The sequence below is a fragment of the Protomyctophum bolini genome, assembly GCF_963924005.1.
Source record: "Protomyctophum bolini genome assembly, chromosome: 1".
In the NCBI taxonomy this organism is placed as follows: Eukaryota; Metazoa; Chordata; class Actinopteri; order Myctophiformes; family Myctophidae; genus Protomyctophum; species Protomyctophum bolini.
In genome coordinates this window covers 8,109,244-8,130,696 of record NC_137862.1, presented here as the reverse complement: position 1 = coordinate 8,130,696, position 21,453 = coordinate 8,109,244, and the positions used below count along the sequence as shown (strand labels likewise).

Genomic DNA, 21,453 nt, shown 5'->3' with positions numbered 1-21,453 from the left:
TGGCTGCTGCTAAATTCAAAACAGGTCCTTTGTGACCTCCGTTATACAGTAGCTGCAGATCTTCTAATCCAGAGGTAGTGGGTGGGGTGGGACCAGCAGTCATCATTCCTTATTGTTAAATGACAATCTGTGCACGCTGCAGTGATCTGGGCCTCCTACCATTATCTCCTCTATACTCTTGAGCCTGATTGTCAGAATTCCACTGTGTGGACGTGTCTCCGACATACAGCATGAGTGAGACACAGGTTCAACTGAGGAATGACAATGCTTCTACAGTATAAAGGAAGAACCTCCACATTTTCATTGTCTCCAAAGCATGGCACAAACAAGACCTTTCCGTTCACTTTGAGTTATGAAATTATGAACGGTGCGACAGTCTGTCTAACACATGTGCCCCTGCCCTGTCACAGCCAAACAGTCATGCATGTCACTGCTCGAGGGACATCTTCCAATTAAGGAGGAATCAGCTAGGTCAATTTTCCCTCCTTTTCCCTCGGTGGTTAGATTGTCTCATGCATGCTAATGTCTTTTTGGGGGTGAACTCTGGCAGTGGCAGATGACTATTTCTAAACCCTCAGTTGTCTGGGAGGTTAGCCTCATGGGAGGATGCCTTAAACAACCTCTGGACCAGCGCAGTGGCTGACTGTGACAGTCAATAGATGGATGGATAGATAATATTTCCAATCATGGTAATAAAAAGATTCCTATACCAGAAGGTCCAGAAGGCTTCTGACAGTCCTGAGGCAAACAGATTGAAGTGTCATTAGCAAAATGTCAAAGTGTGACTTGGGTCCCCAAAGCAGCTAAAAGGGGATTCTTTCTCCCTGCCTAACAATGATGTGATACAAATCTGAGATATGATCATCCACTTGAGCTTGGAAACGAGGGAGTAACCTTTTAGCATTTTCCTCCACTCACTTTTTGAATGATCTTTTTCTTTCCCCTTCCTTTTTTATTGTTTAACCTTTGTTTAACCAGGCAAGTCATTAAAAACTGGCGGCCTGAAAATAATTAACGGCTCTTGAGGGAAGGGATAAAGGCTAAAATAAATTAAATGTCAAAAAAAGTTAAAAGACAGAAGGCAGCAGCAAAGCAATACTACATCATGACAACAAGCATTACATAAATCATAAATACCGTCTAGAACAAAAGCATCGGGCAGACTATACCACATTAGAGTAGCATACACAAGCAGTAAGACAAACAGGCAAAGCAAAACAGTGACGGCAAGAGAACAAAACATATACATGCGAAAACATGCATGGTAACTTTAGATGCGGCATCACGTCTCAGCTTTCTGGGTAATATGGCACCGTAACACAATAGTGGCATGAGGGGGAGGAGGGCTGTTCTTAGTTCTTACAGCTCACTGAGCTTACACAGCCATGTAACATGATTCCTTTCAGTTGCAGGATGCAAGAGATAATGATGCTGATGTATATATGCTGTATTGTTTGTATAGATTATTTCACAGATTATTTTCATGATAAACCTTACCTATTCTGAGGACCTCGATTATTTATGTTGGTTCACCTCTAACTTCCAGTTTCCTTGTTACAAGAACCACAGTATTCTACAGTGCTTTGCCTCAACATTGACACATGGCTTGTTGCATTTTACATGGCTCGGCTTGCTGTCATGAAAAGGTATTTTATTTAAGCATTTACTCTAACTTTACTGTATGTAGGCTTCTTTTCACAGCTGACGTCAACTCTATCAGACATCAGGGTTGTACCAGCAGGGGTGGCAGTACCATTACTACCAACTGGAAGCCAACCATTTCCTCATTAATAGCACAGCACTGAGTTAACAAAGCACAGCGATCCAAAGTTCAGACTCAGAGCATAAGCCGGATGCCTTCTAGCCTGTGCGCTGTTTAGGCTCCGCCCTGTCAAATGGGCTGTAATCATTAGGGATCATGAGATATGTGCAAGCACTTCATTACCTTGCTGAATGCTCGTCCACCTCCAGGCATATTCACCGTCTGTCTGTCTGTCCCACTAATTAGTATTTTTCTTCTACGGTATAGTTCAGATCCAATGAGCACAACTGCTAATTAATAACATGAAAGACTTATAGTAGACAGTGGAAAGGAAGTAGACAAAGAGCGGTGCAGTAATTACTAAGAACGTTGAGATTACCACTCAGACATACAGTATCTAGGCTGAAGGCTAACAGTGCATCATCCACCATGACAAATCCCACTAGTGTGCCATATGCTCGGAGCAGAATGAGATATTGAGCTGTACCACGGACCACCTACTATACAACACTTTATTATAGAATACACGTTCAGTCCTACATGTACAGTACAGTATACTCTGTACATGTTGTTGCTCATTTTAACCACACAAACGTGTCCCTAAAAATAGATCTACAAGGCTCACAACACATTGCTTGTTTCTCACCATTGTTGCTGTTGTCATCTACAAGGACGATCTCTTTGAGAAGATGAGAAGGCGTTCTGCTCATGGCGGAGTGAATAGACCGCAGGATGACCGACAAGGCCTCGTTCACAAAGATGAAGACAATGCTCACTTGGGGAAGATTAGAAGGATATGTGATATTCCTGCATCTGTGGGGACAGATACATCATTTGAAAATTATATCATAGCGTAGCGTAGTGGAGATTAATCAGTCAGTCTATAGATTGCTCAATTTATAGATTTTCTGTCTTGGGAGACTTACAGTATATGGCTCATAGCACTTTTTAATTTAGAGTAAATAATGAACTTGCAATGCATGGCAAATAGAGCTACATATCTCTGGAAGAAAATAATATATATTTTGGAAAGAATCAGTGAAACAATAGGGTAAAAATCCATTTAGTCCAAATCATTTCATTGAGCTGAAGTGGATCCCCATTGATCTTAGACACATTGAGAAAATACGAGGGCTAGTGTGTTTAACACATTCTTTACACAGGTCGCGGGTGGAATGAAATCCCAAATTATTTCAAATCTGCATATATTGAATAGTGAATAGTGAAAACAAGAGGAAGGGAAAAAATAGCATGTGAAGCATTTGAAAGTGGTGATTTTATAATTTGTATGAACTAGACACTAGAGTGGTGCCCTACTATGCAAGTAGTAGGGCAGACACGTACTACTCAATCAATCAATCAATCAATCAATCAATCAACCAAACAAATCAACTTGATTTCATTGATCTACATATTTATACAGTGAGTGCACAGGGATAAGTGCTGCTGCTAAAATGAATACAAATAATACATAGTTTATTGAGCAGCACTCTACCTGTATGCTACCTGTAATTTTACCCATCAGGTCTGAGGTCTGGGATGGTCCTGTCTAGAGACAGGCGGTCACTAAGGTAGCTATTGTAACCATAGTACTGGAACAACTTACCCATCAGGTCTGAGGTCTGGGATGGTCCTGTCCAAAGACAGGCGGTCACTAAGGTAGCTATTGTAACCATAGTACTGGAACAACTTACCCATCAGGTCTGAGGTCTGGGATGGTCCTGTCCAAAGACAGGCGGTCACTAAGGTAGCTATTGTAACCATAGTACTGGAACAACTTCAACGCTATCCTCCGGTTGTCCGGGCCCAACTCCTGGCCCCAGTGGGCAAACAGTGACGAGTCCGAGAATGACGTCTCAACCGGATCATTGTCTCCCCTCCCTGGAGTCTCTGTAGGAGGTACAAGAAGACAAAAGAAATACCAACATATTATAGAATATTGTGAAACAGATAACACCTATTTCTAACATATAACATGCTAAATAATATGTTCTTATTCTCTGCAAAATAAGGAATGTGATGAGATCATTCTTCGGTGGCACAGTTCAGCACGGTGTATGTTTGCAGGTGAGGAGCATGCTGGTATCTGACTCTGGTAGTGCATTGAGCACGTCATAATGGACCAGGGTGAGGAGCATGCTGGTATCTGACTCTGGTAGTGCATTGAGCCCATAATGGACCGTTTTCAAAGATGTGTCAAGGAAGTTCCAACAGGGTATACTAAACACAGATGCAGCTAATAAAATGTTAGTACATTTGATTAGGTGCTATGCTATGAAATGTTCCACAGATCATTTTCACAGCAGTTTTGACAGGTAAACACAGCTGAAACTAATGTGTGGGTGTGTTTCATTTAGGTGTTGCTATGCGCCAGCGTAATTGATTGGTTGGATTCCAGCTGCAGACCTGTGGTGCATGCCTTTATCCAGGTCTACTCTCAGGTTTTCACGACAACTTTCCTCTAAATAAAACATGAACTGGCAAAGAAAATCTCCCTAAATAGCAGGTGAGTTTTTGTTTCATTGACCATGCGCTAAAAATGAATGAGAGACACTCACTGATCACAGACGTAGACTGAATTTTAATTGTTAGGCCTCACTCACACCTTCGCATCTAGCATACTTACAACATTGTTGGATGCTAGATGTAAACAAAGGGTTAAGTGTCATGGCCGTCCCAATGCATTTCCAATGGAAGTCACATTTTTGTTGTACGGCTTTCGGCTGTGTTTCGACTGCCCCCCCCTCCCCCTCATACAACAAAAATGTTGTGTCAAACCATGTGACTCCCATTGGAAATGCATTGCGAGCTTGCATCAGTCTGCATCAGTTTGAATTATTATTTTGGTTGATCAAGTTTAAGTCATAAAAATATTGCAATTTAACTTCAAAGGCAACAGTTTTGTGTTTTCCTTTCGGTCTGCAATACACTTTGGTTACAGTATAAATAATTAATTACTGATGCAGCTACAGGACCTTTATTTCTCTTAGTTCTTTAATATAACTCAGACATATGGTTCTGATTGTTATAATCTTATTTTATCCATCTGTGATCAAGGAATGTAAGGTATTGTAATGCACACACACACACACACACACACACACACACACACACACACACACACACACACACACACACACACACACACACACACACACACACACACACACACACACACACACACACACACACACACACACACACACACACACACACACACACACACACACACACACACACACACACACACGCCCCTATATTTCCTGCTGAATAAGGTGGTATGGCGCACAGTAACCTATCATTTATATGGCACTAGTAGGCTACATGGACTATACTGTATACATTCAGAAGCAGCAGATAAAGATGCTCAACATTATTTGAACTTACATGTACAGTAAATATCATGCCGACGTAGCTAATACAACCCAAGGGTCCACCAAAGTTCAACATTAAGCTGACACACTACAGTGCATGAGTGATATAGCATAAAGCTGTAATTTCAGTGTGATATTTCTGAACAGCAACACTGCTGGAACAATTTTGCGCTTGTATATATAGGCTAATCTCTGTGTGAGCCCCAATTAAAATACCACAGTGCACACAATGACATCAGCTTTGACTTATCATTTGATAGCCAGACTGGCTGATCTGATCAAAGCAGTGTTAGTCAACATCACCGTCAGACTACAACCATTGCTTTCATTTAATTTCAGGACATTATTAGATTAATCACATTACAGATTTTTGTGTGTGCGAGTGTCCGTCCGTGCGTGCGCATGCATGTGTGCATTCCCCCACTATCACAGCGCATATTTATTTGGGCATGTCGTGCAGAACAAATGTGCTAGCAGTAGGCTATAATGTTAGTCTATCATGCTCAAGACTAATGACAATTACAAGGTACAGTAAGGTATGATAATATAGGATAGGATAATATAAGACAAAATAACTTGTGCATCCCCAGATGTCCTGACTCTCTGAACCTCGTTTTTTGATTATGTCACCAAGTTAACTTGAGCAAACCCTATACAGTACATCATATGAACAGCTCCTGTGAGGTCACCCTATACACTACATCATATGAACAGTTCCTGTGAGGTAACCCTATACACATCATAATATGAACAGCTCCTGTGAGGTAACCCTATACAGTACATCATATGAACAGCTCCTGTGAGGTAACCCTATACACTACATCATATGAACAGCTCCTGTGAGGTCACCCTATACACTACATCATATGAACAGCTCCTGTGAGGTAACCCTATACACTACATCATATGAACAGCTCCTGTGAGGTAACCCTATACAGTACATCATATGAACAGCTCCTGTGAGGTCACGCTATGTTAAACAGTGGCGTGTACAGTAAGTTCCATTCTGGTTCTTCAACCACAGAGCACAGAAGTGACGGATCAACTAGAAAGAAAGAAAGAAAGAAAGAATGAAAGAAAGAAAGAAAGAAGATAATCCTAAAAGATCCAGCAGCTTTGCTGTAACTGTAATGCAATGTGCATAGCCGGCTGGCTTGTCACCAAATTCATAATAGTACCTTTTGTGCGACTTTAAAATATTGTCTGCCTTGTTGGTGGAAAGGATATTAAACTCAGTTTGAAGTTTTAATTTCTCTATTTGGAGCACAGGGCTTGGGGAGGTAGAGTAGCCTACTGTCTGTCCACATGAAGAATCACATCCATCAACTCTTGTTGTCCTTGTTTTCCTTGCTTCAACACCATGGCATTTTATTAAATAATCTCTCCTCGCAATACTGTTTTAAAAGTTTGCCTAAGGAGGGGGGAAACGGAGTTAGATTTGTTGTATTGTATATACTCCTGGAGTTGAATCTCCAGTTCGCCTGCTTTTTACCCTTAGGAGACATAGCGAAATCAAATGTGTGGCGAGATCTGAGGAAACTATTGTTGAATTCACAGGATTTCACGTTGCATAGAAGGGCCAGAGTCTAATAATGGTCTGCCTTGTGCAATCTGTAGCCTCACACTCATACGCTACAGTATCTGCAGCACTCCAGTAAGCTGTATATTATTTTCTTTAGCTTCTCAAGTTCATACACCACCAGCATCAAAAGTGTGGTTTCAGTCACAGCAGTTGAAGCACTATTGCTAGCGGCCATCTTGCCAGTGGCATTGCTGTCTCGTGGTTGAAATGCTGCGCCAGTGTAGTGCTCTGAATTCTAACTCATAACATTGAGTTGCCAAAGACAAAATAGCACATTTTATGCATACACATTTTAAATGAAAATCAGGATGTAGTTGTAAAAGAGACAAAGGCAGGCGCACACACACACAGGCACACACACACACACAGGAGTAAAACACTGTGCCACACACACACAGGAGTAAAACACTGTGCCACACACACACACACACACACACACACACACACACACACACACACACGCACACACACACACACACACACACACACACACGCACACACACACGCACACACACACACGCACACGCGCGGGAGTAAAACGCTGTGCATCTGATTACTACATCCATCCAGAAACCCATCTGTCCATGTTTTTCATAGACAAGCAGAGCTATACCGTCTGGACTTGTGGATTGTTGGCAATGACAATTTTCGTAAAGACATTGTTGATGGATTTAGGGTAAATCTCTAGCCTGTCATATGAGGTTACTACCAAACTCTTGAGGTACTGTAGGGAAAAAGGCTTGAGAATTGCACATACAGTAACAGTTCCACATCAGGATTATAGATTTCCTCTCAGACTGTGCTGTCTGCACCACTTGTCATTTGGGTACACGCTGAGCCTTTGCTTTTCCCTGACAGCTCGATTCTGTCAGAGAGAATGTGTGACGACCAACATTAACAGTCGGGGATGTTTGGGTGCAGCCAAGTCTAGCTGAAAAACGTGACCCAGGGCTCACAGTACTCTTATTTCTGAGTGACCATGTGTTACTCAGAGGGAGGTCAACTGCCGTCTGCCTCTTCTCAGCATGGGAGCAGCGCATGTTCGAGCGCTAGTCCGACCGTTGTTCCCGCATGTCGGACTAATGCACCGACGCCTGTCGGAATTGCGTCCGGATCCCGCGCAGGTGTTCTAGGCATAAGGCTAGTGGCGCTAGATAGCGACACGGCCACGGGCGAGCTTAGCGAAGGCTTTCCCCACATTACAGTTGATGGGGCTTAAGTGGTTAAGTACTCAGGTATTGCATAACCAAAGGGCATCATTCCCAATGTTGGCCTGGTAGGTGAACATTACAAAAATATTAGGTAACTAAAATAGCTGATCTACAAACTACTACAAACGGCATCATACGACACGTTGATTGTGAGCTTGTAGAACAGCTTAAATAGCTGAAGCTCACTTAATCAATCTGTATCAAGTAAAATAGGTGGTAAATTAAGTGGTTAAACTCTAAAACATATTGAACACAGAACCTTTCAACTTCCAGTGTCACGAAGCAGAGGGAGTGCGTCTTACGTCCCGATAAGAGAAGCCAGTGATTGGACCAAGTGGAGGATAACCATTCTAAAAGTGCTTCAATCCCAGCAAATGAGCTTGAAGGCTCATTTATTCCACGCTTGTGCTGCTGATGAATTAGGCCTTCCTAGGCAATTTCCCCTGCAGTAAAACGCCAAAGCAGTGGGTGGGGTCCGGGGTTGGTGTTTTGTTGATAGGATAACCTAAGCAACCTGTGCAAGCGGAGTGTATTGTCCCATGGGAAGCTGCTTAAAGACCTGAAGGCCGTCTTGTAATCATAAGGTTCCTGGTTTGAATCCCTGGCTCCCCCTATAGCTGCTTGTTGAAGTGTCCATGAGCGAAGACACTGAACGCCTAACTGCTCCCAATGAGCAGGTTGGAGCTGTGCATCCTCCGCCATCTGTGTGTGAATGCAGACCGCTTTAACCTTTGACATGCACGATAGGAATACCAATCATATAGAAAGCCCTCTCCTAATTAGCACAGTTGACTTTCGTGGACCACCGTGCTTTTACCGTGTTAAAGCATGGTGAATGCTGAGTACATTGTCCTCAGGTAGCACAAGTAGCCAGATCACACACACTGTTGGTTGTTGGGGGACTAATTTAAAAACCCCACTGAGGATGGATATAGTCAGCAAAACCTCAAGTTAACCACAGTAAAATGCCCAAGGCAAAGGGAGAGATGGAGAGGTGTGTGTGTGTGTGTGTGTGTGCACGTGCGTGTGAAGCAGAAGCTAAGCCTGGCATAGTGCAGCAGAAAGCGTGCTCCCATTGTGTGCACAGCAGGGGATAGTCTGTTAGGAATGTCTGTTCACCAGTATACAGAGGCTGAGTCTGAAAGATACCAGTTGGACTTATAAGGCAAGCAGAAGCACTGCTGGTGCAGTACTGTGGTACTGATGGTACCGACACTGAATAGTGTGTTTGGTTACATTATGTAACCAAATGTAAGGATTTCATTTCACAATCGGAATCAGAATCAACTGCTTTTTGTGCATGTGGAAAACATAACTAGCAAAATAAATCACATCAAATAACAGCAGGTATAAAAGCACGGATTCACAGCATGCACCTATTAAGACCCGGGGCCGCTTCTACAGACGTCTTCTGCGCCTGCGCCCGTGTGCAGCATAGAGTTATAAAGGATATAACTCTTATTATATGTAAGGGATAATATCTGGCTAGGTGGTCGTTGTTGGGAGATAATTCAGCGACAGGGTGTTTAACCACCGAGGTGAAGCAGAGGTGGTTACACTCCCTGAGGGTGATTTATATCCCGACAACGACCACCTAGCCAGGTATTATCCTGCTTATTACATGGCTACTGTACCTAACATACATTAATACATTGACCCAAAACACAACAAAAAAAGTATTCCATAAGTTTGCGCTGGCTGCGTCTGGCCAGCTGCAGGGCTGCAGTACGGTCGGAAAACAAGGAAGTGAGTTGATCAAATAGAATCCATTTTCGGGTCCTGCTTCGTCTATTTCTCGCTCAAATGTTTTCAAAAACATTTTTGAGAGCAAGTTTAGCTGTAAATGACATTGTGTGTCACTAGAGTGTGACATGGCTGTCATGTTGGAAACAGCAGTAAATCAAGCGTGGCGCAGCTGGTGCTCAGAGGGTTTTATTAGGCAGAGGTCTTTTATACAGCGGAGTGGTCATTATGATGACATAACTCACCGCTGAATTAAGCGATTGACCAATCAGAATCAAGCATTCAACCAAGCCATGTAATAAAACGATAGAACGCCTGCTATTCATTTAAATGGAAGTTGCTCAGTGGCGTTTTGAAGCACCCGGCAGAACGCCAGAACATGGCTCGTTAAAAGAACGCGAGGCGATGCCTGTTGGCAATGTTTACACCACAAGACTGACAAGTGATCATCAGGCAAACAAACTGCAAACATGTGTTAACTTCTCTCTGCAGTAAATAAAAAGTGGTGTTCTGTTGCAGGCAGCACGCTAGTTTGTTGTTAGCCACCTACATACATACTGTATGGCTGAGCTTAACTCTGCATGACTGTCGGAGATATTCAATAATTAAATGACTGCGTGGTTGTTTGACACTGACAGACAGATGGAGCAGCAGCAGCCAAGCAGGTAGGAAACCTGTGCCCATCTACTGCAGTATGAATCGGGCCCGCTAACACCAACGTATAACGGTGTGTGTGAGATATGAGAGAGAGAGAGAGAATAGTTATATACCATAATATAGAGAGAGAGAGACACAGAGAGAGAGAGAGAGAAAGAGAAAAAAAAGCACACTCAAGGGGAGGCGGCAGTGAGAGGAATGCGATGAAACGTTACGTTAGTCCATTATCTATTTTATCCCCTTTATTCTGACCTTGTTTATGGTTTACCGTGTATTGTTGTATTTCACACAAGTAGACTTAATAAATCCCATTTTGGCGAACTGAAAGAGCTCTAGCACTAAACACTCAAACACCGACTTTATACACTTGATGCAGATCTAATATGTAGGCCATCACACACACACACACACACACACACACACACACACCGTCATACGGTGCCGTACTTTATACCTCATACTTTAAATGCTTAGTGTGAGGTATGAAGTACAGCAGCCTTGTGTTCATAAAACAGAAAGATTGGGGACTGACGTTATATATCTTTCAGGACCTTGCACTGCTTCGTCTCAACCATTACTCAATGGCTCTGGTCTCAGACCCCGCGGTGGATATTTTGACGTTCCGTTTTTTGGAATGTTGCCACTACTGTTGGAGCAGCCATAAACTAAACAGGTTAATCTCAATGTTCTGGGCATCTTTGTAATGTTAGTGTTAGTAAAAAGCAGGTAAAAGAGTAACGTTTGAGGCAGACTAACATCAGTCACTCTACCGTTCACTGTAGTAGAAGAGGTGTGCATGGTGAGGGTTTAAACGGTAAACCCTGCAGCTAGGTCGAGTTCGCCTACAGGCTGCGACCATGAGACCCGTTTCTGAATTTGTCTATTGCCAACAGTTACAATTCGACCCATCTCTTGGAGCAGTGAGCTGCAGCCAAGGAGCGGTGAGCTGCAGCCAAGGAGCAGTGAGCTGCAGCCAAGGAGCGGTGAGCTGCAGCCGTGCCGCGCTCGGGAATAATTTGATTAGTAGATTTGACCCCCCAATGCAACCCCGACCTCCCAGTTTCGGGGCGGACCCTCTAACTGTGCAATTTACTTTCACAGACTTTCCTACTAGGCTGAGGAATATATCCCACCCTTTTCACATTGGGCTGCTATAGCGCCACTAACAGGTGGATCTTTGCGAAACACATTTTTTGAACAAAATGCCTCAGAATGCCTTTTTTGAGTGGTGCAACCACTCCTACAACCATGTCCGTGTTCACCCGCCTATGTGTATCTGAGCACCAATTAGTACCAGTAGGGGCGCTGTGCCAGAAACAGAGAGAGATAGTGCTGCTCTGTTGCCTGCTAATGAGAGAGAGGAGGAGGGGGGGGAGGAGAGTTGCACCACTCAGTTCACACGGGTGTGATTTTTGAGTGCACAACGGATTGAACAATATCCAATTTCGACACATGCAATGTACGGTAAGTTAGAAATATGATCAGGGCCTGAAGCCTCTCGGGCGGCAGTTTAATCTAACTTCATATTCTCCAGTTCACAGTGATAAGACTGTGAACTGTGTAGGCTACAGTGATTTTATCTCGTCTGTTTCTATCTCCTTGTGCATTCAAAATGGTAAATACCCTGCTTTTATAAAAACGCAAAAGTCATTATTCTTTCTTACACCTGGGGGGTTACACAGTATCTCTATAGTCATCGGATCTGTCCGAAATGTCATATTCCATCCACATTGGCTCCACATTGGCTCCACAAGTTTGCAGGATTGGCCCGTTTTGAACAAATCATGAATGGAGCATGCAATTTACGTGAAATCTTTCACAGACTTTCCTACTAGGCTGAGGAATATATCCCAGCATGTTTTCAGGAAGTAATTAAAACAATATTTTTATGGATTTTCTTTGGCATATGACCATATGATGACCACGGATATGGTGTAAAAGTGTGAAAAACGTATCTTTCATTTCACTACACGTTTAATTCTCTTTATCCTCGTCTGAGTTGTTGGTCTGAAAACCAGATTTGAGTAGTACAACTCTATATTAATGCTTTGGAGATATGCACAGCACAATTAACTAAAACTATCAAACAAAAAACATGATTTTTGGTCATCTGATATGCCTGAAAATGCAAACCAGACAGTCTGAAGTGTAATGTCATTAATATGTCATGTCACATCCAAACTAATGAGTGTGGAACCAAAAGCAAACTGTGCAACTGCATCGTAGTTGAAATATTTGAAGCGCTCAGTGTAAATGAGTTTTGGCAACAGCTTAGGACAAGGAGAACAAGATTTTCATGTAGACAATAATTTATCAAAACAGCTGTCATCGTCCCCATTAAAGATTTATGAGAGAGAGAGACTGCTGTTTTGGGCAGACTGGAATTTTAATATCCCTGCACCCTGCATCAGCAATGGAAAACGTAAAAACTAAGTGGTCAAAACTCTCTTTAAAATAAGTTCACCAAGTCATAACAGCAGAGCTTCTCAAGATCATTGCACATATCAAACGTTTAGGTTGAATTTCCCCATTTCTGACCAGACAAGGCCTAATCGTATTATTATTATTATGTTTTGTTTTTTTAATTATAATTCTTTCTTTTCTAAATTTAGAGTAGCCGGGATGACAGAGAGCCACTAAACATGTCATGCATGTCAACATATTTTGGGCATGTTGTTACAGGTGAAGATTCTTAAAAATAGCCTAAGCCCTAGGCTATGTGTTCCACCATACATCCAGCATTGTGTTACCATAACAAAAAATCACAACCGTGTGAACTGAGTGGTGCAACTCCCCTCTCTCTCGCTCTCTCTCTCTCTCTCTCATTAGCAGGCAACAGTACAGCACTATCTCTCTCTGTTTCTGGCAAACAGCGCCCCTACTGGTACTAATAGTCATACTCATGCTCATTAACACATAACACGGACATTGCTGTTCCTTGGAGTGGTTGCGCCACTCAAAAATAGCAGATCTACTGAGCTTCTTTATTAAAAGAAATATATATATGTGTGTGTGTGTGTGTGTGTGTGTGTGTGTGTGTGTGTGTGTGTGTGTATATATATATATATATTGACCTATGACGAATCGATCCACATTACATTATTAAGGATGGAGTGCAATGGCTTTTTGGGCCCGGGGCATTTTATTTTGAAGTGAAACGCAAAGCGTTGTGTTTCTGAGCGTTTGTTTGTTTACAAGTCACAGGCAGACGGGCAGCAAAGCTTGCGGCTTATTTCTAATCTATAATGTTTTCAGATAGGCCTACATATTTTAGCGTGCTGATTAAGTTTTAAATGGTTAATTCACTGTCTGGATGTCATCTTGAATGGGATTAAAAACAGAGTAGTTCTCTAATCAAAACTAGAGCTGTGTTTGGAGGAACGCGCAGCGATGGGAATCAAACAGGTGAATGAAATCAGGATTCATTATTATTTATGCAGGACTCGGGGCACATCACCACACATCACGTTTTCATTCAAAGGAAGTTTAAGTTATTAAAATTATGCACTTTTGATATAAGAATTCACAAAAATGAGTTTTGGCATAGATTGTTAGGCATGCAAATATGATGACCACGGATATGCTCTAAAACTAGTTGTTAAGCTAATGCTTGATGCTTAATATTGTAGTTGCTGGCCTGGGCCGTGTCTCAGCGGTCCGGGCACCGTGGCTGGTGTTCCGGTCTGGCAGTGTGCCGCGGGTTTGACTCCCGATCCCGACGGTCTTTACTGCATGTCGCCCCCCCCATCTCTCTTCCCATTTGCTGTCAGCCTACTGTCTGTCCCTCCATAAAACAAATATAAAATAAAGGCGAAAGCCACAAAAAAGCATTAAAAAAAAAAAATATATATATATAGTGTAGTTGCTATAAAGTGCTACCGATTAAGCATTAGTTAAGCATTAGTAAATAAATACTTATAATTCATCATGAATTCAATCGTGATTCAATTTAATGAATTCAAATTACATGAATGTTTAACAGCGGAGATTCTGAGTTACACGATTATGGACAACACAGACTATATGACCTGTAGCCAGTGGGTGGGCCATAGCCTACACACGCACACACACGTGCACCAACAACAATGCCACACAGAACGGCATCACAGACAGACCTACCTGGCTCAGCGGCGTGCTACAAAGTTATAAAGGAGTTTAATTTAGGCTCCAGCAAAAAGCAGAGGGGAGCTTTGGATGTCCATAGTGCTCACAGCCTCACACACAGCGTATATTGACATGTGCAATGTGTGAATGAATGTCGTGTTATTAGCACAAACAACATAACCAATGTGAAGTCCATGGTTGTGGCAACGACTAATGACTCGTCAGGTCGTAAACCACTGGGTTGTCAGCCAGCAGGATAAAGTGTGTATATACTGTATGTATGTTACGAAGGAACTAAGTGTCGCTCTGACATCACAACCAAGGCGTCAGAGATGACATCACGATATTATAAATACAAGGCCTCAGCAGGTTTACCGGTAGAATTGAGCTTGGATCTGTAGTTGTGACCCACCTGCCTCAAGAGAGCGCATTTTTTATCCCTTACTAACCAAGGTGCGAACTCTCGGCTGTAATTCACAGACCAGATCTCAGGCTCTTGATATAGAGCCTCGGTTACAGTACATGTATATAGATAGAAGTGTATATTTGTACATCTTTAAATGTTTTGATGAATTGAAAATGGAGGACCCTGATGTAAACAAGTCTTGGTGCTTTTTTCTGGTTTTATCTTCATAGCAGATTTTGTATTGACCTGTATCCATTCTGCAAACTGTTAATAACATTTTCAATCAATCAATGAAATGAGCAGCGCTCCTCTCCACAGTTAAACTACAGTATGCATACAGAGCGCAGCATAACCCAATGTCTGCATCACTGCATGTAGAGCAGGGTTCCCCAATTAATTTTACTCAAGGGCCATATTTTGACTAGGGTACCATTCGAGGTCCCCATTTGAAAAGGACCCCCAGTTTCACATGCATAGGCTACTGACCCCCATTTAATGCCATTTATATCTGGGAACTTCCATATCAAATATCCTCAGTGAGGAGGTGGGCACTTTTAAAGTAAGATTGTATATGTATTTGGCAACTGTAGAGTTCAAAACAACATAGATAAGGCCACTTGGAGTGGCACTTACATGGGGTTTTGCTAGTGGAAGGCTACAGCTCCAGGACCCCCACTTAAGTTTACTGTCAAATGGTTTCAAACACTGTTCTGCGTTCTGTCCCACTCAGTAGAATGCGATGAGCCTGTCTGGCTTTCGAAGACCGGCAAATTCTCTTGTTAGAACACATCAGTCGCTGGCACGTCTCTTCTGACATTTCCCTCTTGTAGAGGGTAAGGGGTGTGTCTTGGGGTGCTGTCTCTCCCTCATTGTTTATTCCATAGAGGGGATGTGCAGTGGCAGAATTTGGACAAAAGGTCATGTTTACTTCCCACAGCCTTCCCAGTCATCTCTCCACCTTCTGTTCATCTCTTCTCATTAAACTAATGAAATCTCCCCTATAAGGACGTGACTTAGACTTTCAAAGATGTTCCCGCTCTTTGTGAGAACATTTCTCAGACCAAAAAATGCTGCGCTAGGCCTATTGTTCACGTTCATTCAAATTCATGTTGGATAATGATACCATATTAAGAAATATCTTCGCTCCTTTTGAACAACGGAAAGCCAGGTATCTTGGAAATACAAGCAGTTCTTCTCACAAAGTAAATTCAAAACATTTCAGTCATTTGCAATGTGTCCTATGTACTCACGTTTGAACATAGCAGAATAATGAGACCCCAGTCAGTCAAGGTACACCTCCTAGAACCTGCATTTTCACGTCTGATTGTCTGACCAACGGGCATGTGATTTTGAATAAAAGCTCTCTGTCTTTTTTCATCTTGGAAGTCTCTTCCGTGTTTTGTGCTCTAGGGTTGTTTTCTGGCACAGACAGGAATTGGTCAATTCTCACTGCAGGATAATATCAAAACCACTTCAACAGAAGACGCCCAGGGCAAGTGAACACTGCACAGGTGGGAGAATTAAATGGATTAAAACTTTGCAAACTACCGTACATCCATCGTACTGTGCAGAGGCCCTGTGTTGGCACTGAAAATCATTCTGAAAATCAATTCAGTATTGGCGTCATTAAACATTGTCTACAGGTTCGCAGGCTTCAGGTTTTGCCCTAGGCCTCGTTAGAACACCATTTTACACCAAGATCTCTTGTATTAGTAAGAAATGAACAACGTCATTGAGTAAATAATAGGCTACGTAATGTGAATCTGATCTGTGCCAAATGAAGAAACAGAACTATGCTTAAATAATGCTTACACTAAGCATTATGTTTACAAAGAATATGAGTTTTATTGTAAAAATCACACCCATGTGAACCGAGTGGTGCAACTCCCCTTCCCCCCACCCCCTCCTCTCTCTCTCTCTCTCTCATTAGCAGGCAACAGTGCAGCACTATCACTCCCTCTGTTTCTAGAGCCCCTACTGGTGCTCATTAACGTCACATAGGTGGGTGAACACAGACACGCGGACATTGCTGGTTGTAGGAGTGGTTGCACCACTCAAAAAATACAAAAGAAGGTCATATCTGTAGGCTATAGTGTGGTGTATGTTGACCGTGTGTGTCTCTTCCCTCTTTGGTGTCAGATTAAACGACTGAAGGGGCAGTTGAAAATGTCGAGGGGGCACACATAATTTTTATATATTAAAACATGTACATAAAACTTAAACTGAGGGGGCAGGGCCCCCTCTGGTACCCCGTGGCACCGGGCCCCTCTGGTACCCCCGTGGCACCGGGCCCCTCTGAGGAGTGACTGGTTGATAACCAGCTGGTGTAAATGGTGACTAAGGCCTGACTCACACCTTCACAACAGATTGATGTATAGCTGATGCATGAGACTTATTGACTGATGCAAGCTCGCAATTCATTTCCAATGGGAGTCACATGGTTTGACAGTGACACAACATTTTTGTTGTATGAGGGGGATGGGGGGCAGTCGAAAAACACAGCCGAAAGCCGTAAAACAAAAATGTTGTGTCAAACCATGTGACTCCCATTGGAAATGCAACATTGTTGTATGCTAGATGTAAAGGTGTGAGTCAGTGGCTGAGTGTGAGTGATGGGCTCATGAACTACAGTATAAAGCTGTCTGTCCAAGCAACGGCACCTTGTTCAGTTTAAAATGTAATGCCTTGGGTGTGTATGGGGTGGGTGACCTCTCTTGTTGTGGTTTAGTTTGTTCTACGTTCATGGTACAGTAGCTATGTTAGGTTAGATATTTGTATTTTTTGTTTCCTTTGTTAGATAAAAGTAGGATTTATGTTTTGTATTTAGGAGTTTATATGGTCCCCACCCTGAGGTACTGTTCGTGTTTTATTTGAACTGTAAAATTGATCCTAAACCTGTGTGGCCTGGCAGTTTGGGGACGGGCTAGGAGGGAGTCCATTTTCTGTTACACGTAGTGCCCCTTAGCCTACGTTGTAAGTAACACATAAAACATTGACTCAAGATTTAGAACCATCTTCACTTAATCTAGGATGCATTCTCCTATCGTTCTCAGTGCCCAATTGTTTCAGTGTCACAAACACTAGACTAGTATAGTAATCTACTTCATGCGTAAGCAGCCTCATTGTCTGATCTGTATACTACAACTTTCAGAAAGAACATTACATATGCCTGAGGAAGGTCGCAAGACCGAAACGTTGCTCAATAAATTGCTCTGAACTAGCAAGTGGCAGTGTGCGGATGTCCCTTCTTTCACATTGTATACTCTCTGTCATCATCGCACCTGCTCCAAATTGCCCGTCGGGTGTGCGGAAGTCTTCTCTCTACATATGACTGAAAATTGAAATGTGTGTATATAATTGAACAAATGTCGCTCAGTTATTATTGTATTTACGGAAGAATAACACAAATCTCAGTTCAGCACTCAGCACTAGCCTAGACAGAGTGATTAGATGAATGTCTTAGGCTTAGGGGCATAGGAATGTACAGCTTAGTCATTCAGGCTGTGTAAACAACAATGTGTCACACTATTATGTTAGGCATCTATTAAAATGGTATTATAAATATAGAGCCTTGAGGGTTTTACATAACCCTCACAGAGGACTATGTGGGAGTTGTGTACGTTACTGTATACATGCTGATATGGGTGCAGGTGTCATGTAGCAGGAAATTGTAGACGTGTGATAAGAACAGGAGTTATTTGAACAGTAATAACTGAGCAAAACTGCATCCCTTTAGGTTCTATGCTGAACTTTTTTTATTTCCGCAGCAAACTGGCACAAGACAATTCAATATAAAATAACATATAATATATTATTATATTCTGCAGCCAACTGGCACAAGCCAATTCAATATAAAATAACAAATATATTTGCGACCGGAAATTACTTTAGCATCTAGCATCAGAGGCCAAATAAACAGATTTAATATTACTTATCATGTTGCCTGGCTTAGTGAATACCTGATTCTGACATTATTCTTTGATAACCATACACCTATTAAGTAGTTACAATACAATTGCCTCGTCAACGTGCCAAATAAATCACTGTTTGTCATATTTGCACAAGTTAGTGTTGGCAACATTACAACATGAAATGCATTTTCAACATGAAATGTCACAGAACACAAATTGACATCACTTATTGTTTTGGGTAAACAACCCATTATCGGTTTGGTAAAACAACCCATTATCGGTTTGGTAAACAACCCATTATCGGTTTGGTAAACAACCCATTATCGGTTTGGTAAACAACCCATTATCGGTTTGGTAAACAACCCATTATCGGTTTGGTAAACAACCCATTATCGGTTTGGTAAACAACCCATTATCGGTTTGGTAAACAACCCATTATCGGTTTGGTAAACAACCCATTATCGGTTTGGTAAACAACCCATTATCGGTTTGGTAAACAACCCATTATCGGTTTGGTAAACAACCCATTATCGGTTGTCCAGCTACTGAAATCTCCATGATGCGAGACGGAGTATTGACTCTGCAACGACCACTTGTAATTAATTTGGTTATAGACATATGTAGATCAGGCCTGGGAGTCATACTGTACATATGAAATATCTACTACTGTAGATCAGGCCTGGGAGTCATATACATATGAAATATCTAGATCAGGGATCTGCAACATTTTCGACATGAAGTGCAGAGTCTTTATTTTCTTGATAGTCGCCGTGCCATATTATTGACATCACGTTTAATTATGACACCACATCCAAATTATATATTTCCATCCGATTTTGATTGTTCATACATACTGTAGCAACCTTTATTTTTTTAGAAAAAAAATTCTTTCACATCAGCATGTATGATTTATTATCATTCTGTCTCCAGTCAGAGTTCAATGAATGTGAATTTGAATGAATGTAGAATTATGTGCAGGATGTAATTTGCATACAGATGTGAGTGGACTTAAATTAATCTGCACATCATTATTGTTCAGCAGGTGTGGGGATTGATACGATTTTTTGAGGAGGGGAACATCTTGATTTATAACTGGATGTGTTACCAGTTATAAATGTCCATGGACAAATTGACATGGAAATCTGGAAGCAATGTCCAGTACACTGTAAAAGAGTTAATTTAATAGTTCCCCCCCCCCCCCCCCCCCCCCCCTTCTAATACAGTTTCCAAAAAGTACAAAAGTACAGTTATATACAATAATGCTAAAAGGATAACAAGTCCCTAGGGAGACGCCAGAGAGGCCTCCTAACCGAACCACCTAAGCTGGCTCCTTTCCAGGCGAAGAAGCAGCAACTGAACTTCTCAGTTAGTCCAATGAGAGGATACATAAGAATGGCCAGAGGTCAGTTATTTCACTGTTCTCTCCCTACCTACAGTAGACAGTTGTGCAGTAGAATACCATACTAATCTTCTTTTAGAGGGTTCCCTGGCACAAAATCATCTCAAATGGATGTCCGCAGCTTGATACAGTATACCAATTTGGGGGTCCTTGACGTGAAAATGTGTGAGAACCACTGAGGTACTGTATATATGATAAGAAAGAAGTGTGAAACTAACGGCACGAAACTGCTACACTAGCCTCGGAAAATTAAGTCTGGGAACGAGTCCACCAACGAGTTGGCGGCAGGCTGCTGGGCAAGCCCTGGCGCTTTGGCATAGGTCGGGCCGGGCCTTCATTTGCAAGCCTGTCTAGTGTTTGAATGGACAGGTGGGCCTATTGAGAACTCTTTGTTCGGCCCGGCTGCCGGGCACGGCTGCACTAATAACTTTGGGGCAGGCCCGGCTAGAGTTTGAATGGACAGGTATAAGTCAAAAGGGAGACATCGAAGAGGAAGGATGGATGGGGAAAGATCAACATATGGAATGTCAGAACAGGTTCTGCTTCTGACATATATCCATATATGGAGATCTGCAGGTCAGATGTAGAGTTGCTGGCCAATATTGATGGCATGAGGGATCTCCATATATGGGCTTAACTGCGACAGCAGGTCACATTTACTACGACATCAGGGATATCCATACCTGATGATGCACGTGATGTCACATGACCTGGGCGGGCACCATATATATGGGGCAGGTGTCACGATGACCTGAGCACCATATATGGGGCAGATGTCACGATGACCTGGGCACCATATATGGGGCAGATGTCACGATGACCTGAGCACCATATATGGGGCAGATGTCACGATGACCTGAGCACCATATATGGGGCAGGTGTCACGATGACCTGAGCACCATATATGGGGCAGATGTCACGATGACCTGAGCACCATATATGGGGCAGATGTCACGATGACCTGAGCACCATATATGGGGCAGGTGTCACGATGACCTGAGCACCATATATGGGGCAGATGTCACGATGACCTGAGCACCATATTTGGGGCAGGTGTCACGATGACCTGAGCACCATATATGGGGCAGATGTCACGATGACCTGAGCACCATATATGGGGCAGATGTCACGATGACCTGAGCACCATATATGGGGCAGATGTCACGATGACCTGAGCACCATATATGGGGCAGATGTCACGATGACCTGAGCACCATATATGGTGGCTATTGGGTTCCATTAGAACTGTAAGGTGCGTCTGTCCAGTGTCCACTAGATGAGATCTATTTTTTGAAAATTAATTA

The 21,453-nt window shown here is 42.5% G+C and overlaps 1 protein-coding gene across 2 annotated transcripts in view; it reads right to left on the bottom strand.

The window, feature by feature from the left end:
• The window catches only part of galnt18b (UDP-N-acetyl-alpha-D-galactosamine:polypeptide N-acetylgalactosaminyltransferase 18b), a 77,501-nt gene that overhangs the window by 39,261 nt on the left and 16,787 nt on the right, over positions 1-21,453 (bottom strand). Inside the window, exons 2-3 of one of the 2 annotated variants that reach the window (XM_080772895.1) lie at positions 3,457-3,652; positions 2,409-2,575 (exon numbers count right to left, since the gene is read on the bottom strand). In XM_080772895.1, the coding sequence (XP_080629021.1) occupies positions 2,409-2,575; positions 3,457-3,652 (363 nt within the window). Of the gene's footprint in view, positions 1-2,408; positions 2,576-3,368; positions 3,653-21,453 lie in introns of both variants that reach the window. The other variant, XM_080772894.1, reaches the window with a different exon arrangement.